Genomic DNA, 25,157 nt, shown 5'->3' with positions numbered 1-25,157 from the left:
AATAAGAGTTAATTGCAAATACCCTTGTGAAATCTCTAATTGTCAAAAATCCCCTGTCAAAAAATAATTTGCTCATACCCCATGTGTAAACAAAAAGTCAAGGCCTTGAGACCCTGAGAGCAAATCGTGTCTCTCACGCGCTGCGACTGCGATTTTTTCTTAATTTTCAATTATGAAATGTCAAAAATTTCCCCAAGCCCCCTCTCCCTCCCTGTTCTTCATTCTCCATCGTCCCCAACATGTACCATTCTTCGTTCTCCATCATCCAACATGTAGCGGTACCCACCAAGGATTACCGCTACCAGCCGCAAGATGAAGATGGTGTAACAAAACTCCCTCTTGACGGTTACGAAATTACTCCGCTACAACTTCTTTATGGGCCTCCATTTTCGCCGCCCCAGGCGTAATAATTTTCGGCCCTCCGCCGCCCACTGCTGCACCTCCGCCGCGAAATGGGCCGCCATCAATTGGGAGAAGCGAGTCCAAACCTTGGCCCATCCCCACTCCAATTCTCCCTTCTACTTCCACAACAACATCGCCGGACCCGCCGCCATTTTTAGACCTGCAAAAACGCATTCCATAGCCATCTACAGACCCTTCATCAGAAATCGACAAAATCGATCAAGCCGCGAGCTTCTACACCGCCACCAAAAAATTCCGAGCTTGAAGAAGCCTAAACAATTGATGGATGTGGTGGTGCGTGTTGGGCGGCGGCGGTGAATGATAAGTATGATTGGAAATTGAGAGGAAGGTGAGGAATTGGGCTGCCATTGGGAAAAATTGCAGAAAATTGAGAGATGGATTTTGGAATATTGCAATTTAGTCCCCCAATTTAAGTTTTAGAAGTTTAACAAAATTCCAATTTGGCCTCTTAAATTATTATAATTTTATGTTATTCCACTTAGGGGTATACTTGTCTTTTTACCTTCAGTCAACCATTAAAATGATAATGGGTGCTGTGAGCTTCGAAAAATATTACAAAGAGGGGTATGAGCGAATTTTTTTTTGAAAGGGGGTATTTGATAATTAGAGATTTCACAGCGGTGGTATTTGCAATTAACTCATAATAATAATAATAATAATAATAATAATAATAATAATAATAATTGTTGAACCGACAGACCAACCTCGCCGATTCAAAATGCCGGTTCGAATTGTGGGTCAACCGTAACAGATTGGGTAAATTCAACCCTTAACCGACCCGGATACATACGGTTAGGTCACATTTATGAGTCAAAAGCCAATGACCCATTTAACAGTTCGGTTGACCACGGGCCACATCCAGAGGTAAGAAGAACCCTTTGTTAAAGTACTAAATTGCCCTCTACCATTTTAAGAAGAATTAAAGAAAAGGGTTTATTAGGGAAAACCCCCTTGTTCATATTTTATAATGAGGTAGATCCAATTTTTTTTCCCCTTTTTGAGATACACCCAATTTTGCCAACTTGGCAAAATATATTATATAATTTCCCTTTAATACCCCTGTTTTATTATTAAACGGCATTTATTTCCTTTAATACGTGATTTGAGATTTGCTGATACGTTGCCTAAAATCACGGAATAAATTTACGTGAGATCATTGGCCGTTATATCAAATCGTGTACAATATTTTTTGAAGATTCTCTTCATCGTTCCAACGGGTTTTATCGTCTTTGAAGATTTCTGCACCGTCGTGGAAATAGGATCGATTTTTGAGCGTTTGTTGTTGGACGTTGTTAAGCGGGTATGAATGCGTTATTCGTTTTTTTTTTTGCTCAATGTCCATGATTGTCGTGTACGGTGGTTAGAAATTTTTAAGAGTTGTGTTGATACTTGATTCTATTAAGTAGAACGTTTTTTAACAAAATTATTCCGTCATATATATATATATATATATATATATATATATATATATATATATATCGTTTTTTTTGGCCGATGATGTTTGTTCGGAAGAGGATTGACAGAGTTAGAAGAGGATGGTTCACGCAAATCGGACCAGAGTTGTTTTATATGAGCTTCGTAGTTGGTTTATGCAATAATCGGAATAATTGTCCGCTGTGGTCGAGTTCATGTTTTTATCCCGATCGATAGTTGGTTTATTTGTTTATAACAGCCGATTTAAGTGTGCTGGGTAGTACATTAAAATATAGTTCGTAGTCTTTTTTAATTTAGCGTATGGATTTTGCATTTTAAGTTTATTTTTGATGATATTAATGTATTATCATTCAAATGTATTTGCAGTCTATTTAATCATTTTTTAGTATTCTGCATTTTTAATTTTGTTTCATGATTTTAGGTTTTTTCGATGGCGAATTTCGTACGGATTTTGTTGAGGTTTGGTGGGTTGGTTGCTATAAAGAGGTGTTTACGATGTAATGGCTCGGTAACTTCGGTTAAGTGTTAAACCGTTGTAATACAGTAGTATACTATTATGAATACCGTATGATACTACCATTATTATTTTATTATACTATTATGAGATTATTAATGTACTAGAGTTTTTTAACTCGACATATTGGTTTGATTGTGTTATGATGTGTTTTATGTATTTTATCAAAACCCTAGATTGAAATTATGAGATTATTAATGTACTATTTTATTGGTTATGTGGAATACTTTACGTTGGTGTTGTTCTCAATGTTCTTGTCATTTCAGTGGTATATTGTTTGTAACACAATTTCATATCACTACTATAACCGTAATATACTATCATAGCAGATTAATGTACTATATTGAAATTATTAATATACTATGTGGTTGAATAATACGGGATCCATAGTTGATTAACGAGATCCATAGTCGAATTAGATCAATAAGATAGTCTATTACATGATATAAGGAAAATTACCCTAATTGATTAGTATTTCAAACAAACATATTATTCAGTTTCCATATATATTATTATTTTTTCATATATATTATTATTTACCCTAATCGTTTTCATATAATAAGGAAAATTACCCTAATTGATTAGTATTTCAAACAAACATATTATTCAGTTTCCATATATATTATTATTTTTCCAATAGTCAATTAACTAAACCCATAGTCGAATTAGATACATGGGATAGTCTATTAAAAGATATGAGATAGTCTATTAATTTTAGAACACAAATCCGCCGCCGTCACTTCTCAAATATAGGGTTTTGATGATTCTTCGGCCCATAGTCGATTAACGAGATCCATAGTAAAATTATACCAGTGGGATAGTCTATTAAATGATATGGGATAGTATATTAATACAGATGTAGTTCGACTATGCATCTCGTTAATCAACTATGGGCCGAAGAATTATCAAAACCCTAGATTTGAGTAATCCTAGATTTGAGTAACCCTAGATTGGAGCAGTGACGGCGACGACGACGGCGGCCAACGACGATATCACTTCTGGTGGATGTCCTGCCCATCAATTGTTGCAATATCAATGATTTAGTGCTTGAATTCGGTATGCGATTATAACAGATCTGCAATTATACAAACGTGATAGTCGATTTAGCCAAAACATATGAACAAATCGATGGACGATAGCGATGCAGCGACCGGCGAAGACGTACCTACGGCGGCTTGCTCGGAGTCCACGAAAATCGTCGTTTCACGGCAGTGCAGATTTCTTCCCCTTTCGATCGGCCGTACCGGGAAGTGGTTCTGGGAGGTTTTTGCAGTTTATTTGATAGTGGATTTTGGGGTGATAGTGTGTTAACGGGAAAATAGGAAGGGATTTGATATTATTTCAAAAGGTAAAGCAACGGGATTTGTGGGATTTGATTGAGGGTAATTATGTAATTACGAAAACCTTGGGCTTTTATCAAAATGACAAATTTAAATTTGGGTCTACCCATATTATTTGAATGTTTAAGGGGGTTATATCTAATAGACCCTAAAGAAAAACAAGAATTAGTTGAGAGGGGAATTGACAAATAAGTACAAGCCATAAATAAATCAGTAATAGCCCGGCATAAACGGTTTCGAGATTCCATTGTAACCAGAGAGATGAAAACATAAAAAAACCAGACAATAAAGAAAAGGATGAAATCCTGTAAGAAAATAAACACGAAATATTCACCCGGTTGGTAATAATTGGTACGTTTGTTTGCAGATTGTCTTGGAGACCTTGCAACTAAGATTGTAAACATAGGGGAACAAAATCCATTTGTAAGGTTTCTTTATCATTGCTTTTCTTCTGATTGTATTGTTGTTGTTTTCAATTATAGCCCTTATATATATATATATATATATATATATATATATATATATATATATATATATATATATATATATATATATATATATATATATATATATATATATATATATATCATGCATTTATATTGCATTACATTATTCCGTTCTATCTGCATGCATGTTGTTTTTGTGGATAATTTCTATCTTCAATTGGCGTAGCCAGCATAGAAACAGCGGGGCCATGGCCCCCCCAAACATTTCTCAAATCTCTATTAATTTATATAGAAGTATAATTTTCTTTTGTGTACAATATCATTAACGGCCCCTCATTAGATTTATTTTAATGCATTCGGCCCCCGAACATAAATACTAGCTCGGCTAATGTCTAATTGTCTATCTTGGCGAGGACTCTGTTGTGCGCTTCTCTGTTATTTAGGCCTTTTCTTAATATTATTATTTTTTTCTTGAGAAATGTAACCGAAAAAAATTGCATTTTCCATTTATTTTCGAAATTTTGGAAATAAATTTTAAGTTGATTAAAAATGGCGCCGCTTTGAGATGCATAGTCGAATTCATCTATGTACATTAATTTTTTCGCGCATGTTGTTATTGCATCATCCGTAATGCCTTTCGTGAAAGAACGACGACGTCGAGAGATCAAATGGATGGGTTTTTGTTTTTTTTTTTTATTAACCAATTGTTTATTTTGATAGAAGCAAATGGGGAGGGATGTGGCAGGCTTACGATACGAGAAGAAGCCAAATACCGTCAACTTGAAGTCAAACGAAGAAAAAATCGAAATAAAGGATTCTGAACCAGATGATGACGATCATACTGTAAAAGGCAGAGTTATCGATGAACGTAATAAGAAGCAAGAAGTCAAAAGCAGCAACCCTGAGGAAAAAATCATTAGGGCCGAGGCTCAAAAGTCAACTGACAAAAAGTCGACGAGCTCGCCAGCTTCAACTTCTGCTGTTAATGTGAATAATGTCGATTCAAATTCTTTAGAGGCCGATGAAAGATCCCCGTGTAAAGATCACAATAGTGATCTTCATAGCCCTCAGAGTACCAAAAAATCACCGGTAATTATGTGCGCTTGCATTACATATATCCGTGTTAATTTAATTATATCGGCAATTCTTGATGTTTTTACGTTGATGGGAAGTTAATTAAGTCGGAATAAATAAGCGTTCTATACTATTGTTAATTGATTAACCTTAATTTTCAGACGAAGAAGTATTACGAAGAAGACGATAATTGTTCGCTGGCTTCATCGTATCCTTAGTCCGAGTTTTCCGATTTTTCATATTAAACGGTCTTTTCTTCCCTTCTTTAATTTTTTTTCTTCTCTAAAACTAGATATTATTGTCCTTAACATATTCATAGTACTGCGACATCTGTTCGGACAATTAAATCCAAAGTTACGGTTCCAGTTGGCCCAAAATTTACTTGCGGAGACCGTTTAGAGAGACGTAAGGAGGTAATATAATAATCAGTTTTGTTTTTAAATTTCTTGTTCATAGAATAGATTTATGTATCCTTTCTTTCAATAGATACTATTCTCTTATTTTTCATCTTTCGTACGTGCCACGTTTAGTTCTACAGTAAGCTGGAGGAGAGACATAAAGCTTTGGAGAAAGAGAAGCTCGAATACGAAGCTAAAATCAGGGTACTTCTTCATTTCCTTTTTTTTCCATGCCTTTTTAATTCTTTTAAACATGTTTTAATTTGCAATTTCCAAATGGCAACATTTGAATATATAGTATAAAACATATTATGCGTATTCCGATGAGTTCTTTATGGTGATCCGGTATAGGAAGAAGAACAAGCAGCTATAAAGCAGCTGAGGAAGAGCATGGTGTACAAAGCAAATCCCATTCCGAGCTTTTATCGCGAAGGCCCTCCTCCAAAGGTTGAGCTTAAAAAGGTCATTTGAGAATTACTTTATAAATATATATTGGATGGCTGCACCTATTTACGACAAAAAAATAAATAAAAAAAATTTACATTTTTGACTAATTTGGATCAAATGCAGCTGCCGGTGACCCGTCCTAAATCACCGAAGCTTACTAGGAGAAAGAGTTGCGGTGATGCGGTAAAAACTTGTCCGGAGGATAAGGAAGTTGATGGACAAGCAACTCGTCGCAGCGTAAGCACTAAAGGTAAGGATCGAGTTGGTTCGCGTAAGAACATCAAGAATCAAGCTAAGGATGAAGAACCTCTTCAAGAGACGACCGAAAATCCTAATGCCGATGAGTAGCGCGCGATTTGTTCGACTCCTTTGAACTGGTGAATTTCCTCATGATTGATCAAAATATATATTTGTCAACGCAAGGCAAATTTTCTTGTCAAAAGGGATGTTTAATAGTTTTTGAGTTTTGTATATCTTTTGTAATTTATAATGTTTCATGTAATACACTTTTACTATGGGCTACTCTTAACACATTTCTGTTGATAATTTTTACTTTATATAACTATTCATTTGGTTTTAGTAACTTGTGTTATTATATATGTGTATCGAAAAACCGAAAAAAATGAACCATTTTAATTGGGTCCCGATTAAGAACCGATAGATATATTTTCTTATTTATGTTGAATCGAACAAATTGGTTCACTTTTGGTTTTCAGGCAAATAATCGATCCAAAAACTAAGTGATAAGATGACGCCCTTTTGTAGATGGTACGTATGCATATAGACTTTCTTCTTTAGAGTCTATTTGGACGGAAGAATTTGGAAGAAATATTTCAAATTCATAATAACAAACCCGTTGCACTTGCTTGGATTGAAGGATTTGATAAGGAATTCAGATCCCACCCTTCATTTTTAGTATAGAGTAATTGATGTGGATTTCAAATGACTCCAAATTGAAGTCGTTTCAAATCTATCTTCCCATCTTTAGGGGTACTCTTTAAATGTAATTTGGATTTGACTAGGTTTATGTAATTTTCGTAAACTCTGTAAACAGGGGCACTCTTTTCCTTGTTCTAGGCCAACAAGATTTTCAACGAGGCCCCCTTTGCCTCCATGCAATCAAAGTTCGTTTCTTTTGGCCAAAATATATATATATATATATATATATATATATATATATATATATATATATATATATATATATATATATATATATATGAGTTAACTGCAAAAAATCCCCTAAACTTTGGACGTTTTTGCGCTTTACCCCCTGAACGGAAAAAAGTTGCACGAGCATACCTGAACTTACGTATTTTTAGCACCGATTAAGAAATAGTCCATTTTTGGATATTTCTGGCCGGAATCAAAATCACGTGCCTTGCACGTGAACTTAGTTGTATAATTAATAAGTAAACTTAGTAATAGAGATATTTATAAGCAATAGCTTAGTTAAAATAAACTAAATAAAAAACTAAAATAAGAATAGATGAATCCCACAACACATACACAACTTACACATACAACTTATAGAAAACTCATTTTAAGAGCTCAGTTACATTAACGAGCAACAATTTCGAGAAAAAAAAAAATTCATGTAATTTTACTATGAAGTTAGACAACTTAGAAAGCTAATTTGTATATTAGTTACACAGCTTAGTTAAAATAAGTTGAAAAACAAACTTAAAGCTCTGATGTGTACATCACCACCAATATTACCATCACCAAACAATTCTTCATATTTTTCCATGATTATTAGGTTACAACGGAGATGAAATGAGTGTAACCAAAGTCGTATGTGTGTATGTGCGTGTGCCTGGTTCAGTATCTGCATATGTAGGAGTGTGATTATGTGTGTGTGACTGTTTGTGGTTGTGCGACAACGCAAAGCTTCGATGATGGCAGCGGTGGAGAGTGTGTGTGGAACAGATTTGACGTTGTGTGGCAAAGTTGGACGAAATTTGATGGAAAACAGTTAGGGTGAACGCGACGAAAGCACATGTGAAGAACAAAAGATTTTTAGCAAATTGTAAAAGTCTGACTGTATTAATTTGAAAGACTATTAGCGTTCACGGATGTTAGCAAATTACCCCTTATTTAAAATTTTACTCGCTTCAAATTAATCGGTTTGAATTAACAATAAAAAAAATATAACTATTCAATAAAACTTAGAAACAAACACAATTAAATTTCATTATACTTAAAAATTCAACAATTACCTTGATTGAAATATAATTTCCACCAACTCATTACACGTATAATTTAGGGAAAATTACAGTTTATGTCCCTAAACTTTACCACTAAAACGATTTATGTCCTCAAACATTTCAATCCACGAAATATGTCCTCAAACTTGCCACTTTTGATCACTTTATGTTCTGCCGTTAACGTCGGCAGCTAACTTCGACGGAAATTGCACGCGTGGCTCACGTGACGTCTATGTGGCCGTTAAATGTCGAGTTGTACAACACCCAATGCCTACTTGGTCGAAGAAACGTGATGTGGAGCGACACGTCATTCTCCTCCCCTATTTCTATTCTAAAATCCCTAATTCTCCATATCCCCAATGAACCCGTAAATCCAATCCCTAAAACCCCATTTCGAATCCTTCGATTAAGGTGAAATTCGAAAATAGCAGAATCGTCTGTGAATCCATGGCCATTTTTCTTGGTGTTTTACCTGCAAAATAGCCCAATAAACAAATGCCGAATGTTTCCTCGATTTCACTTTCATCTTTGGGCTGAAATATCATGTCTTCTTCCACTTCGTTGGGGAAGTCGGGGAGCTGAAATCCGTTCTTGGGCACTCTATTCTTGGCGAAAAAAGAATTATATGCAGCTTTGACAGGTGCGGCATGTTTTTTTTTTCCGGAATTGGTTCAAACATTTTGTCGAACACCTTCTGGGCTGGTTCAGAAACTGCTAAGTTGGGTAGAATTTGTGCCATCTTCACCATCCTTGTGCTCGCTTCATCGAGACCACAAGGGGCACAAGCATCAGCAGGCGAAGAATCACACGACCCCAACGTTCTAGAGACGGAGTTGGGAGAAGAATTACCTTCTTCCTCTCGATTGCAGACATGTGTTTGCACGTGAATCTGCTGTTCTTTGAGAAGGGAAAAACTCTTCAAATGTGAGAATGTTTGTATTTTTTATGGGTTTATGACTTCGATTTTAGTATGGGTTCGAGCAAGAATGCAGATTGGATTGAAAATTTGGGAATGGGAATGAAACGTGATTTGGGATTTGGGATTTGGGAGAGTGAGTAAGAGGAAATTAGTATATTTTTGTGCCACGTCAACATTTAATATTCAATATATTATTCCACGTCACATTTAACGGCCACATAGACGTCACGTGAGCCACGCATGCAATTTCCGTCGAAGTTAGCTGCCGACGTTAACGGCAGAACATAAAGTGATCAAAAGTGGCAAGTTTGAGGACATATTTTGTGGATTGAAATGTTTGAGGACATAAATCGTTTTATTGGTAAAGTTTAGGGACATAAACTGTAATTTTCCCTATAATTTATTTAAAGAAAAACAAAAGGCCATGCATGCATGCATGCATGCACGTACGTGCCAAATAAAAATTATAAACTTGTGACAGTTAGAAATGAAGGGTGGAGTCTGGAGAGACAAGCCCCGTAATGAAAGGGCTTCCCCTCTCATTCATTCTCATTTCACTTCTTCAAAGCCACCGCTCTTCCACCCGCTGCTGTTTTTTTTGCTCCCCACCATTCAAAAACAAAATACCCAAAAAACAAAAAACACAAAAAAAAAAAAGAAGAAAATTTAATCCACCCTTCAAACAAAAGCATCCACCACCACCTACACGGCGGTCTGAGGCGGTTTTGCACCCACCTCCGCCTAAGGCCGCCGCTCATCACAGCTAGCTTCCATCCTAAACTAACATGAAAAACTTAATTTGTTTCCATTAATTTACAGACAGATATATATATACATATATTGTTCCGAATAGTATCTATTAATCAGATGGGAGAGCCGCCACAGAATACATTCGAGTACACAAAAGAGGACCCACCACCACCACCACCGTCGTCATCTTCCTCATCTCCGCCGCCGTCGTGCGTCTCCGACGAGAGCGAGGAGCTGCAATGCCTGGAGCACGCGCCGCCGTTCTGGAGGAGCCTCCAGAGCAACAAGAAGAAGATACTGTCGAAGCAGTTGTCGATGTGCGAGGTCCCCCGCAACATAGCGTGGGAGAGGCGGCGCCGCCAGTTCCTCCAGCAGGAGCGGCGGAGGAACAACCCGGGCGGTGATCTGACCGACGAGGATCTGAACGAGCTCAAGGGCTGCATTGAGTTGGGGTTCGGATTCAACGAAGAGAACGGGCAGCGGCTCTGCCCGACTATTCCTGCTCTCGATCTTTATTTCGCCGTGAATCGACAGCTGTCGATTAGCCCTATCTCTAGCCCCGCCAGCAGCGGCGGCGGCGGCTCTGCGCGGTCCATCGGCACCTCCACCACGTTGAGTCTCGGTGGACGATCCAACTCTTTTGGTAGCCCTATGAGCGATTCCGATTCTTGGAAGATTTTCAGCCGAGGTACGTACAGTTAAACTTCTATAAATTAATAGAGTTTGAACTTATATAAATTTATACAGTCCGGACCGACAAAATTCTACTACTTTAGCGAAATATTAAATTATCTAGCTAATAATTTAATACGTTTTTACCAAGTCGGGACCGTAAGAAATTATTATTTAAGCGAGATTATTAATTTATCGAGTTTCTAGTGTATTTATTTACGTTCATATACTATTTGTCTGTTGATATTTTGAGGCTTTGAAACACAAGTAAATAAATCTGGGTCTTTTCTATATACTTTTCTTTATTATGCTTTATAGATTTAAATTAATCTATATAAAAAATCTTCTAGATTTTATCGATATATATATTCCAATATATTAATTAAATTATGGCATTCAAATACTTTTCTTTACACTCTTTTTAATCAAAAGCAGTTAGTGAGAAATATTATTTATTATATATGAAATTTGTAGAAATTGAGAGGAAACTGATCCATTTATGTATGGAATGGGAGATAGTATTATTCTTATAATACTTTTATTAAAATATAATTATGTTTATTAAATAATGAAAATTACCAAAATATCCCTAACATTTTTTTTTTCTTCAAATTTTGGCCATCTCCTAAGATAGTGTTTTACCAGCTTTAATTTTGAACTTTGAACTTGCATAAGAAAAATGAGATGAAACTTAGATTAATGATGGCCTATTCGAAATATGAATCCAAACATGCCACCTCATTATTAATTCCGAGCATCGGAGAGTATGACATGTTAACCTAAGGCTTCTAGCGTCGAGTTTTAGAGGACAAATACTATAAAATAAAGTTTTCCATTGCAAATACTTTGAAGTATACACGACGTATATTTTCTCGCCGAACTGAAAGTGTGTTTTCATGTAGTGATACATGAAATTTCAATATTAATTGATATATGCAACTTTTTTATTAACTATTAAATTCGACGTGTAGGAGACGATCCTCAACAAGTGAAGACAAAGTTGAGGCATTGGGCGCAAGCAGTCGCATGTTCCGTGCTGCAGTCTCCTTTAAGGAGTGGGATGGATTTTATGGCAGAGAAAGAGAAAGAGTAATTAGACATAGAGAGAGAAAGAGAGATATACATATAGGGGGAGAGAGAGAGATAAAGAAGACGATCATGAAAACGAAATCCCGCTCGATCGAAACTATACGTACTCTACCTAAAGACGGAGGAAATATTAATGCATGGCTCTTCCAGCTGGTTGAAGAATAGATCAATTTCTGATTAATTAAGAGGGACATTTTTGGAACATTAATTAGATATGTAGGTTCTTGATTTAATTTCTTCCCTTTTTTTTTCATGCAAAACTACTTAAACTTACGATGATCCAACAACGTTTTTTTGTGCTGAGTTTGGAAATTTCATCCGAATGGTAATCGATCGATCTCAACCGTACACGCTTGAAGATGATGGTGACCGTTGATGAAATTCTTTTACAGCAACCAACATTAATACATGATAGCATTTGATAGGTTTTTTGTTTTGATTTTCGATTTTTTTTTTCCTTTTGATATGCATATATGATCAGTAGAAGATGCCCGGCCGCCTTTGCCGCGGTGCCCCTTCACTGAATTCAGGATATGTTCTTGTTTTTTCGAAATTTGTTAGCTATTATAGAAGGAAATAAAACCCATGTGCGAACTAGATCATGTTTTTCCATTTATAAGAAGGAATAATATTCATATATTATATGATTTTTTTTTTCGGGAAAATTGGCTACACACCCTTTATTTTGGATTTATATAGGTGGAGATCCATTCTATTAGATGAATATAACTGTAGGTCATTTGACTAAGGGTTCATTGGATATACACCCCTAGAATGGAAAATATATAAGGATAGGTCCACCCCTAAAAATCTTCCTTTGAGATACACCCCTGGAGAGGCAAAAATAATATTGTGCCCTTAAGTGCAATTTTCGCCCAGCTGCATTAGTATTTTCATCTTTGCATTCAGTACAAGGCCCAACTGCATTTATTATTTTTATAGGATTTTTTAAATAAAAAATATAAATGTATATTTTATTATTATTTTTTATACATACCCTCTTTTGTATTTTTTTAATTTTTTAATTTTTTTTAATTTTTTTTAATTTTTTTAATTTTTTTTAATTTTTTTACTTTTTTAATTTTTTTAATTTTTTTTAATTTCTTATTTGATAAAGTTACTGCTGAAATTGACTATACATGACTATAGTATACTACACCGAACTATAGTATACCACAATCATGTATAGTTATATGTAATCCCGTAATGTTTTTTTTATCCCAAAATTAATCTATACCAACAACTAAAATTTCACAATTTTAATCTTGATATTGTAAATCAACTAACCAAAAAAAAAAAAACACAATCACGTGCATTTATCTTCAAAACATGAACACGCATTACTATACATTAAAATGCGAATAGCATACATATACCTATATGTTACAACATGTGACTATAGTTATCTACAATTATCTATAGTTATATAAGTGGCATAAGTCTGGAGTACTGTAGCATGAATGCAACTTCACATGGCACTTCTCTGTGTCTTATTATTTGCATCTCATAATGTTATACGAAAAAAAACCTGTAACAAAAAAATACAAGTTAAAGAGCAAAATAAAACATGCGAGTTAGATTACATGAAAATTACAAAAACACATGAATTTTTATTTTTTTTAAAATGTATTGTACTGTAATCCACTACAAATGATTATAGTATACTACAAGTTGTATAGTCATGTATAGTTATATGTATCCATGACTATACATGACTACATATATGACTGTATATGACTACATATAACTGTATATTCACCTGACCCAAATCATCCATCTAAGTAACCACTAGTGATTAAGTTTCTACTACAGGCAAACAGAACTCTCACACTTGAGGCATTTCGGGTCATCTTCAAATAAATACAAAAAATAAAACACATATGATTTATAACAAAAAATGAACAACATCAGAATCAAACAAATAAAAAAATCAAATTAATTCAAAGAAAAAGATTTTAATATTAACTGTTTACAGATCTTAAAAAACATAGTAGATCTGATATTTTTTTAACTAAAAATAGTAGATCTGATTTGAGCCCTCCTTAAACCAAAAAAAGAGAAGAAACTAAAACAATAACGTAGAAACCATTTCACATGTATATAACAGTATAACTGTATATACATATAATCAGTAGTGTATAACTGTATATACATATAACTGTATATTCACGTGACCCAAGTTCTATAGTCATGTATAGTTATATGTATCTATGACTATACATGACTACATATATGGCTGTATATGACTACATATAATTGTATATTCATCTGACCCAAATCCCCGATCTAAGTAACTACTACTGATTAAGTTTCTACTACAGGCAAACAGAGCTCTCACACTTGAGGCATTTCGGATCATCTTCAAATAAATACGAAAAATAAAAGACATAGGATTTATAAAAAATATGGACAACATAAGAATCAAACAAAATAAAAATTCAAATTAATCCAGAGGAATTTTTTTTTTAATATTAATTGTTCACAAATCTTAAAAAACGTAGTATATCTGGATTTTTTTTGAATAAGAAATAGTAGATCTAATTTGAGCTCTCCATCAACCAAAAAAGAGATTTGCAGATAAAACAATTTTAAAAGGCCAAGATCTACCACTGTGTAAGTACTATATCATATATACTAAAGATATGGAGTTAATTGCACAAAACCCCCTGTGTAATCTCAAATTGCCGAAAAAGTCCTCATGTTAAAAATATTAGCAAGGTCCCCCCTGTATTGTGTTTTACGAAGCACACTGCCCCTTACTTCAAATTTGATGGTTGACTTATATGAAAATGACGAAACTACCCCTAATAAGTATTTAATAATATTTCAGTTTTAAACAAATAAAATGTAAAAAAAAATAAATTAATCTAAATAAATAAATAATATCACCCAAATGGGCCCAAACCATCTTGGCATCTTCTCTCCCCCTTCACTGGGACGTCTCTGACTCACTAGAAAAAGGAGTCCCGTGAAGAATGGTTGGCTGTCAATGGTGGGAGGAGATGTTTTTTTCTTTTTTGTAGATTGGAAGAAAAAAGTGTAAGGACGACAATTTCGATGGACGGTAATTGTGGATTCAGAAGTTACAAAAGCGGCGGTGGCACTCAAAGGCGGCGCGGCAGTAGTGGTGGTGGATCCGGAGAGTCGGCTTCGAGTTTGGCGGAGTAACTGTGCAGTGGCTTGGAAAGGATTCTTCGAGTTTGACATTCTTCTTATTTCTCAGATACGATTTAAGTTTCAGAAATTGGAAGAAAATGCTCTGAATGTTTTTGTATTTTTCTGGGTTGTGCCGAAAAAGCTTGAGGATCGATTTTTCTTCCCTTTTGTTCTACTTGATTTGGAATAGAAATGAACTTGATGCTCAGAGCTGGGTTTGGTTGATGGTTTTTGCTGAAAACAATCATAGTAAAGAAGTGGATGTTCTTGAGGTTGAAGAGGGCTTAATTGAAAATATGGAGGACTCAATTGAAAATAAAAAAAAATTCATTTTAGTGCTTATATAAATTATGCCGTATTTAAGTATTTTCTGGTCAAGAAAAGAAATCCCAGTCGCATTCATGGCGAGTGCAACACACGGTCAGCTTACAGGGACCTTATTGACTTTGACTAATTTTCATAGGGGGGTATTTGCTAATTGTTTTAACACGAGGGGTTTTTCAGCAATTAGAGATTACACAGGGGTGCAAAAAACCCTAAAGATATGTTTAATTTCCAAATAACCTGACCCCATTCAATATTGGAGTCCAAAATATTTCTACTGTTGAACAATTGGCATGCCATGCCAATTTTACAGGCTTATTTTTAAAGCCTAGGCTTGAAGCAGAAGAAAACTTACATTAATTAAAAATGATTTGTTTTATTTTAACAGAGAATACCTTCCCCAAGCCTCTGCCGCCCGTCATCAACCCCATCTGTTGTGCATCTTCTTCGTCGGGGCCAGATCTACCGAGAAAGAGTTTAATGGATAAGCGAAGCCTTATCCATAACCTTCAGCACAAAAAAACACCAATTTGTTCCTAGCGAAGCAAGCATATGAGCAAGCGAGTCGATGCACTTCTTCGACTTGTTCTCCGTTCGTCGTTGGAGACTTTTCTGTTTTTTTTTTTTTTTGGCGATAAAGTTAGAGAGACGAAGAGAACGAGAGATGAAGAGAGAGAGAGAGGGGAAGAGATAAAACGGCGGTTGTTGTGGGTGTGAGTGGAAGAATGAGAAGATTAGGGTAAATTGAAATTAAAAGGGCAAAAGAGGTAATTCAAGTTACACAGGGGGTCTCACTAATTAAGATTGGAATTTGGGTTTTTGACTAAGACAAAATAATTCATTGGATCTCCTCATATATATTTTCAAAACTAGGGGGTTCATTTACCCTAAAATAAAATAAAATTATTAGTGTATAGACATAAATAACCCTCAATTAAATATTTATATATAAATAGTTATATTGGAAATTGAGGGAACACATCCGGCAAATCATTCTCTCTTTTTCTCCCTCTTCTCTCTGACACGGTGGTATTTCTCTCCTCCCCAACCCCAAACGCCTCTTACTCCCTTAGTCCCTTTCTCTTATGTCATACCTCTCTCTCTCTCAAGCCTTTAGTTATTGTGAAAATTTATTTTTCATTTTCTGTACAAAAAAACATTAATTATATTTCCATAAATATCTTATAGCAATCTTCACTTATCAACTTTCTTGAGAACATATATTTTGAATATTAATTGTTATTTCGTATATTATCGACGCTATTGCATTTTTTTTATGGTTGCATTTGCTAGCCGATTTTACTTCAGCAAACCATAAAAAAAAGTTAACAAATAAAATAAATTTGCAATATAAAATTGAAAACTGAAAATTACAATTTATAACTTAAAATAACACAAAAAATAAACAACAAAGCAAAGAATAAACAACAAATAAACGACAAACACAAACAATAAACAATAAACATAGTAGACACAAACATAGTAGACACAAACACAAACAATAAACAACACTGCCCCCAGTGGTTTTTTTACTCGAGCAATATGAAATAGTTTTCAAAACATGAAATACAAAATAAAAGATGTTATAACATATGTTATAATAATACATGATAGCATTTGATAGTTTTTTGTTTTTTGGTTTTCGGTTTTTTTTTTTTTTTTTTTTTTTTTTTTTTTTTTTTTTCTTTTGATGTGCATATATGATCAGTAGAAGATACCCCTTTGCCACGGTGCCCCTTCTCTGAATTCATGATATGTTCTTGTTTTTTTTCGAAATTTGCTAGGTATAGAAGGAAATAAAACACATGTACTAACTAGATCATGTTTTTCCATTTATAAGAGGGAATAATATTCATATATTATATGAATTTTTTTCACAAAAAGAGTTGCCTTTCTTAATTTCACCCCAATTTATGTTAGTGATCGTTTGCAAACTTGCGATATATAAAATACCCGCAAGTAGGGTTGCGACTGAGTTGTTTTTACCCAACAACCGATCCATTACTGATCATATTTTCAGGTGGATAATAAAATTTTGACCAATCCATTAGATCGGGTCGAAAATTTAAACTAACTCATCTATAATAGGTCGATTGATGGTTTCGAATATCATCAAAAGTCGATTAACCGATAATTATCGGTCAACCTTTTTTATTAATAAAATTTTACTAGAATGTTATTTTGAACTTCTAAATTAGGTGTTTTCTTTTATATATATATATATATATATATATATATATATATATATATATATATATATATATATATATATATATATAATATTGACAATAGATAGAAGTTTGAACTTTAAATTAGTTGTTTTGTTGATTTGACTTTAATTATTATGAACTGATGAGTGATGGTGACATTATGACCGAATATGCATATTTTAGAATTGTATATTTTGTCGAATTGCTATTAATGATTTTGAACTGATAAATGATGATGGTGCAGTGGCACTAGGTAGATTGTGGAAGCTTTTACTCCAAACTTTAATTTTTTAAGTGATCTAGGTGGCAGGTATACTTGTCAATCAACCTATTTCGGAACCAAATTAAATATTCGTTTGTCAACCATCAACCGACCCACAAAATGTTGGGTCAACAATAGTTTTTAAATTTAATAAAATTGGTTTGTCGGATGGATCGGTTTTTAGGTCGATAATCAACAGACTCAATCCTATCTCAGCCCTACCCACAAGTTGTTGGTGATTGTACCTACACACAAGTGTACGTATCGAACAAGTGATATGGTGGACAAAAGTCCAGATATCGATCCCGCAAAGAATATTAAATTATCAAACTTTAATTGCTAAATTCTACCAATTATGATCAAACCCACCCTACACAGTCGAAAGTTGATAATTATTCTAAATTAAACTAAAGCAATTTAAAGACAAATTAAATAAACAAAAGCACGGAAACAATTAAACACGAAAATTAATCAGATTTAACAAGTCTAGGATTTTATTCTTTCCCTTATGTGATCATTAATTCCCCAATCCCTTCAAATATGCAAGTAATTAAATCGGATTACTTACCTGAGATGCTTAAGTAATCATAATCCGCTTCCACGTGTATTACGATTCTAATATTCTAGATTGAATTACTGTATTCCTACGCAATTAAATCCAGAACCCAACATGAAGCACAAATCTCAACAATGGTTACCTAAGAGATTAACTATATTCATATGTTAATACAACAAATGTTCTTCTACCGCAGTTCTAATTGTTAAACCGATCTTCCGATTCATGCATTCAACAATAACAATTAAAACACATAAAGTGGTCATTTTCAGGCACTTAATAAAACAAGTAGACGAAATATTTCGGAATTAAAACTTGCATAAAATCATAGAAAATGGTTCATAAATCGCACATAGGGTTAAAAATAAAATCCTAAAAATAAAGAGTTTAGCTACTCATGATTAAATTAAAAGTTAAATAAAAATAAATCATGAACGATAAATCTATGCTTGAAGGCAGTAAGGTTTGTTTAGTTTGAGTTTAGGCTGCTATGACTTGCCCCAACAGCCGTAGCTAAAGGTATACATATATATATATATATATATATATATATATATATATATATATATATATATATATATATATATATATATATATATATATATATATATATATATATATAAATATAAATATATATATATATATATATATATATATATATATATATATATATATATATATATATATATATATATATATATATATATATATATATATATATATATATATATATATTCGATTACTTTAATTCGTTGTGAATTACGTAGATTTCGATAAGTTTGTAGTGAATTACATCAATATTACAGAGTCTAGGAATTTGTAATTATACAGTGGTTTTCGTTAATTATAGAGTGGTTTTCGTTAATTACAGAGTGGTTTTCGTTAATTTAATAGTGGTTTTTGTTAATTGATAGGTTTTTAGTGAATTTTTGTAATGAAATTTGTTAATTACATAGTGGTTTTCACTAATTACATAGTGGTTTTCATTAATTACATAGTGGTTTTTCACTAATTACATAGTGGATTATGTTAATATTAATGTGGATTATGCTTATTTTATACTAATTTTTACTTTAATTTCATAGTGGTTTTCGATAAATTTAGTGGTTTTCGATGTGTATGTAGTGGATTTTAATTTTTTTTTAAATATGAACCATTTAAAAAAGTATAAAAAAAAAAACACTTATGTTTTAAATTAATATAAAAAAAACTATTTAAAAAAAAAATCTTGCATATTATACGGTTATGTTTTCTACCGTGATTTGGGGGAAGAGGGGCGAATTATACGGCAATGTGATTTTGGGATTGATTTGGAATTGATTTATTTTTGGGAGGGATTTGGTATTAATTTACCGTAATATTTAATTTAATAATTATACTAATAAGTAGGGGGCATATATGGGTTTTTAAGTCCAATGGATTTATCTCAAATACCATTAATTAATTAAGGATTTATCAAGAATAAAAAACCCAATGAAGGGTGTTTGACATATTCCCCCTATTTTTATAGGGGATCTTTGGGGAAACCCTCTCATTACTTCTTTTAATGGAGAGAGGCCTCAAATATTTTCTCTCCATTTGAGAAAAACATATCTATTTCCAGCTATTATCTTTTCCAAATTTTTCCCGCCCGCCACATCATCACCGCGTCACGCACTGGTCATCAGCGAATTATTTTTTTTTTTCCGTTTTTTTTTTCTGTTTTTTTTTTTTTCCGTATCAGTTTTATTAATCGACTATGAAGCATAGTCGATTAAGGTAAATCGACTATGAAGCATACTCGATTAAGGAAATTCTTTAATTTTTTTTAACTTCTTTTGTTTTTTAATTTTGTTTTTCTATATCAGTATATTAATCGACTATGATGAAACATAGTCGATTAAGAGTTTGCTACTAAAAATAATAAACAAAAACTGCAAAAAAATGCAAAATCAATTTTATTTTACAAAAACAAAAAATATAAAAACATTATAATTTATTTATGCAATTGGAATCAATAAACAAAAAATTCAAAAAAAATGAACAATTGGAGTTGATCAACCTTAATCGACTACCAAAGCATTCGATTATGAATCTGCTAATAAAAATAACAAATCACAACTGCACAAAAATGCATAATCAACTGCATTTTACAAAAAAAACAAAAAAAATATACCAACATTATAATTGATTTATACAATTGGAATCAATAAACAAAAAATCCAAAAAAAAAAAAAAAAAACTAGAGTTGATCAACCTTAATCGACTACCAGAACATAGTTGATTACCTTAATCGACTATTGAACATGTACATAGTCGATTAAGATTCCAGCATGCGCGAATTTCTCTACACGCGTCGTCCTCTATCCGATCCACAAAAAAACCCTAAATCTACCTCCCCATCGCCACCACACCGCTGCCACACCAGACTATTGAGCCAATCCATAACAAGGATAAAATAAATAATTCATATATTTAAATACAAATTAGCATTTCAATGTAAAAAAGAAAAAGAAAAAAACATAAACGATTCAAGGAATTGACAACCCATTGCGTCCTTGACAACGAGTGTCAGTCATCAGTCGTCGGTGGAAACCACCGTCACCAACTACAGATCCGTCACCACCTTTCACGCGGCGGCGCGAGGCGGCGGCAAACACTCTTCCACCACCACCACTGTCTGTTGACGTCTTGCTTTTCTTCCGAATTTCAGTCGAGAAGAGAAGTGAGAAGAGAGAAGAGAGAAGAGAAGATGAGAAGATGAGAAAATGAGAAGAAAGAACTGCAAATGAAATGGGTTAGGGTTTTGAAAGGTGAAAATGAGATTTAATATTAATAAAGGTGGTTTGAGAATTATTAAAATATCAATTGAGTGGGATATTAGGTAGGGGATTTTCTCTAATTATTTTTGGGAGGGGGTGTTTCCTTAACTCATTTAATTAGATGAGGGGGTTTTCTCTAATTTTCCCATTTTTATATATAGGGCAAATGGCAAATAGGCCCATGACAAGGACACTTAATTAAAATAGAGACATCCAACTTTTTTGTCTTTCAAATAAATCCAGCTTATTCAAACTTATTTGCAAATAAGGAAAATCCTTTTATATATACCAAAATCACCCCCAATTCATTGAAACCCAATTCAACTCCAATTTCATGATTTACACCCTAATTTAGCACAATTTCATCAATTAACCAATTTTAACCCTAATTTCAATTTTGACCCGCTACCACCGGAGATCGCTGGTCTCCGGCGTTGACTTTATTTAAAAATTTTTTTTCCAGTAGGTCAACCGCCGTTGACCGCCAGGTCTCTAGCGTTGACTTTTTTTTTTCTTATAATTTTGTTTTTTCTTAAAACAAATATTTTAATTAATATTACTGTCTTTGCTAATAAATTAGTGTCTCCAACAATTATTTAACTGTCGAAGACTGTAATTTAACTGTTAATTGACTGTTTTTTTTTCTTCAAAAATATTTTAATTAATATTATTGTCTTGGCTGCGAAATTACTGTCTCCAGCAGTTATTTAACTGTCGAAGACAGTAATTTAACTGTTAATTGATTTTTTTTTTTAAATATTTTAATTAAAATTATTGTATTCGTTGCTAAATTACTGTCTTTAACAGTTATTTAACTGTCGGAGACAGTAATTTAACTGTTAATTAAATTTTTTTCTTAAAAAAATATTTTTAATTAATATTACTGTCTTGGCTGCGAAATTAGTATCTCCAACAGTTATTTAACTGTCGAAAACAGTAATTTAACTGTTAATTCACTTTTTTTTTTCTTAAAAAAATTATTTAAATTAATATTACTGTTTTGGCTGCTAATTTACTGTTTTCAACAGTAATTTAACTGTCTCTGATAGTTATATTAATAATATTACTGTCCGGAAAAATAATATTCATAATATTAGTGTCCCAAACATACTGTCTGAGATAGTAACTTAGTAGCCAAGACAGTAATATTAATTAAAATAAATTTCTAAGAAAAAAAAATTTGAAAAAAAAAAAAGTCAACGCCGGAGACTGGCGGTCAACGGTGGTTGACCGGCCAGAAAAAAATTTCAGAAAAAAAAAGTTTTCAAAAAAAAAAAAGATGTCAACGCCGGAAAAAAAAATCAGAAAAAAAATTATTTTCAGAAAAAAAAATATTTTTTCAAAAAAATATTACTTTGGGGGTTAATGTGATATATTTGTTTAAATTCGGGGTCAATGAGTAATATTAAGGAAGTTAGAGCACAATGAATGAAATTGATAAGAATTATATTTTGGAGGGTATTTTAGACTGCAGACATGGGGATGAGTTTATTTGAAACACTGTTTTTTTGTGTGGACTAATGTGCATTTACGTCCCTTGTGATGCGCCTTTTTGCGATTCGCCCTTATATATATCGTCGTCTGTATAATACTATAATATATAGGGTAATAATTAGTTCTAAAATAGTTTTTTTTCTCTTACTATTTTATTTTAGGGACTATTAGCCATAACCCTCTCAAGTGTTTTTTTAATAAGGGGAGATCCAGTTATATTTTCAATATAAGTAGAAAACCCACTATTTTAATGATTCCCGAAAATAGCCTTCTGGAAGACACACACACAAAAAATCCAGAAATTTGAAATTCCTACAATCGTGTGTGATTGATTTATATCCCCAAAAAATCATTTTCCAAATCTTTCCATACTGCCATCTGCAAACTATACATACATATATATATATATATATATATATATATATATATATATATATATATATATATATATATATATATATACATATATATATATATATATATATATATATACATATATATATATATATATACTTCGGTCAACCGTTAGTCAAGGGGGGTTTTCGTAATTACGAGAACGTGAGGGGGATTTTCGTTATTTAGGCTTACCTCATGGGGGTTTTGGTAAAGTGCCCTTTATTTATTTCATTTTTATTAATTTTAATTTTCAGTTATTTTTGGCATTTTTTTTCTAGAAAACATGTATTTCTTTGCCATTTTTTGTAATAAAAAACAACCATAAATTATAAAACAATTATTCGAAAAACTACAAAAACCTATCGAAAACAACTAAAAATAGCAAGATAACGAAAACAACTAAAACAAATAGCATAATAACGAAATCAACAATAAAAATAGTAGAATATCGGAAAAAACTATAAATATAGGAGAATAGCAAAAACAACCATTTTATCGGAAAATACTCAACATCAAAAGCATCACAAAAAAAAATTAAAAAGAAGACGGCGGCGGGGCGGAGGTGGAAGGGGCAAGATGCGGCGGCGGCTGGGTCATCAGATCTGGCGGCGAAGACGAGGGGTAGAGGTAGATAGGGATTTATGAGTTCTTGTTCTTGTCTTATACAACTATATCGAATATTATAGCAATGGCGGCAACGGCAACGACACCGAGATCTCCAGATCCAGTGGTGAAGACGAGATTTTTTTGAGAATGTTTCGTCATCGGGTGCTGGGTAGATGGAGTGACTTTTTCACCATCACGGCATCGATGAGCGGCTTTTGGCGGCTTCGGTCGGAGATGGCGACAATGAGATTTCTCATCCGCTCATTACACTTATTTTGGGCGATCTGATTAGTTCCTCGGCGGAGCGGCTCAAAGACTTCGGCAGGGAGAAGGGAGAACTTGGCGGCATCGGAGCGGAGGTGGAAGGGGGAGATGGCGGCGACGAGACTGCGATGGAAGGGGAGAGAGGGCAGCGTAGAGAGAAAAGAGAGAAGAAGAAGAAATACAATTGGAACGTGGTAGGGTTTGGTAATTTGAGAAATAATAAATTTGAAATAATATAAGTAAATTATAATTTTGGGGTAAAATAGTCTTATAGTATAAGATTTTATTAAAATGTTAATCTTAAATGAAAATGAGAGGGTTTGACTAATAATACAAAAGGGGCTGGATCCAGCATAATATAAGTAAAAGACTTGGGTTTTTCTTTTTTTACTAATTTCCCCTTCATTTTATTGATTGACGCTAATTATCGATCCAAATGACACAAATCCCGCACGTGTGGTACTTCCTAGTGGTAACCAAAAAAAAAGGAGGTGCTAAATTCCACACTAAGATTTATTAGATCCCTCACATAAATTAAAATCATTTCTCTCCCTAATCACATTCCTCTAACTTCTCCCTTGGATTTTGTTTTCACTCAAATTCATCCGTTTTTTCACTTAAAATCATAAAACCGACTTTAATTTTATTAAGTATTTATTCAATTTTATTAAATATTTGTAATTAGTAAATATTATTTAATACTTTAGCTAACATCTATTAAATGATTATTTAAATTAATTAAATATTTGATAAACTGAATCGCATTACTAATCGGTGAGACATGGCAAATATTTGATAAATAAGATGCCAGAACTCTATATACCATAAACTACAAGTGTAAAATAATTATAATAAATGATGTTTTGATTATTAATTATAATATTCATTATTATTAAATAATTTTAATTAAATTATTAACAAATACAATATTATAAAAAAATAAAATAAAGAAAAAAAGAGATTGGAAGGACTCGAGCTTAATCAATTTAAATCTTACGATTCAATTCAAATATTTGAATAAAATGTAAATGTAAAAAATATTAATTAAATAATATAATCTACGATTTTATTCTTACAATTTTTACAAATTAAACCTTATTAAAAGAAAAATCACATCGTAATATTTTGATTCTGCTAATCATATATAGTTTTATTTTTATAGTATGAAAATTAATTGGAATGAGTTATAATCTATTTTTGTTAAAATAAACACCATCTATGTTTTTTTTATAAATATATTCTTGTCAACAATTGTCTTATGATAAAATAATCAGTAATTTTAATAAGTTCTTGTAAATAGTTGAGGTTAATCAATTGTAATTAATTGAAATGAGTTATTGTTGGTGGTTTTATCTACAAGCAAGTGCACGTATCGAGC

At 32.9% G+C, this 25,157-nt stretch overlaps 2 protein-coding genes and 1 long non-coding RNA gene across 6 annotated transcripts; all 3 read left to right on the top strand.

The window, feature by feature from the left end:
• The first annotated feature begins 1,403 nt into the window (after nt 1-1,403).
• On the top strand, nt 1,404-2,411 carry LOC148772333 (uncharacterized). The gene is made up of 2 exons (XR_016030088.1): nt 1,404-1,723; nt 2,279-2,411. It is a non-coding gene; the product is annotated as an uncharacterized LOC148772333 (long non-coding RNA).
• A 1,467-nt stretch (nt 2,412-3,878) lies between these two features.
• Nucleotides 3,879-6,655, top strand: LOC105969658 (protein WVD2-like 2). 4 transcript variants are annotated; one of them, XM_088827349.1, is made up of 7 exons: nt 3,879-4,134; nt 4,881-5,246; nt 5,393-5,439; nt 5,551-5,644; nt 5,762-5,833; nt 5,981-6,091; nt 6,200-6,655. In XM_088827349.1, the coding sequence occupies exons 2-7, from the start codon at nt 4,884-4,886 to the stop codon at nt 6,422-6,424; spliced, it is 912 nt and encodes a 303-aa protein (XP_088683475.1). In that variant the 5' UTR covers nt 3,879-4,134; nt 4,881-4,883; the 3' UTR covers nt 6,425-6,655. The 4 variants fall into 4 exon arrangements, with proteins under 4 accessions (XP_088683475.1, XP_088683485.1, XP_088683480.1 ...); XM_088827359.1 differs by having other exon boundaries at nt 3,902-4,134; nt 4,878-5,246; nt 5,981-6,076; XM_088827354.1 differs by having other exon boundaries at nt 3,996-4,134; nt 5,981-6,076.
• Nucleotides 6,656-9,697: 3,042 nt separating this feature from the next.
• Nucleotides 9,698-17,052, top strand: LOC105969723 (1-phosphatidylinositol-4,5-bisphosphate phosphodiesterase epsilon-1, putative (DUF1685)). The gene is made up of 3 exons (XM_012994494.2): nt 9,698-10,637; nt 11,593-12,270; nt 16,975-17,052. Exons 1-2 carry the CDS (start codon nt 10,067-10,069, stop codon nt 11,712-11,714), a joined length of 693 nt encoding a protein of 230 aa, XP_012849948.1. The 5' UTR covers nt 9,698-10,066; the 3' UTR covers nt 11,715-12,270; nt 16,975-17,052.
• Nucleotides 17,053-25,157: the final 8,105 nt, after the last annotated feature.

Source organism: Erythranthe guttata, chromosome 2 (assembly GCF_056151865.1).
Source record: "Erythranthe guttata isolate IM_541 chromosome 2, IM_541, whole genome shotgun sequence".
Classification (NCBI taxonomy): Eukaryota; Viridiplantae; Streptophyta; class Magnoliopsida; order Lamiales; family Phrymaceae; genus Erythranthe; species Erythranthe guttata.
This window is presented reverse-complemented; position numbering and strand designations above follow the sequence as displayed.

What these genes read in the sequence shown, in the direction of transcription:
- LOC105969658 (XM_088827349.1), top strand. Translation starts at nt 4,884, where the DNA reads ATGGGGAGGGATGTGGCAGGCTTACGATACGAGAAGAAGCCAAATACC. An exon ending in GTTTAGAGAGACGTAAGGAG is followed by an intron (nt 5,645 to 5,761) that starts GTAATATAATAA and finishes TGCCACGTTTAG; the next exon opens with TTCTACAGTAAGCTGGAGGA. An exon ending in CAAAGGTTGAGCTTAAAAAG is followed by an intron (nt 6,092 to 6,199) that starts GTCATTTGAGAA and finishes GATCAAATGCAG; the next exon opens with CTGCCGGTGACCCGTCCTAA.
- LOC105969723 (XM_012994494.2), top strand. Translation starts at nt 10,067, where the DNA reads ATGGGAGAGCCGCCACAGAATACATTCGAGTACACAAAAGAGGACCCA. An exon ending in TTGGAAGATTTTCAGCCGAG is followed by an intron (nt 10,638 to 11,592) that starts GTACGTACAGTT and finishes TTCGACGTGTAG; the next exon opens with GAGACGATCCTCAACAAGTG.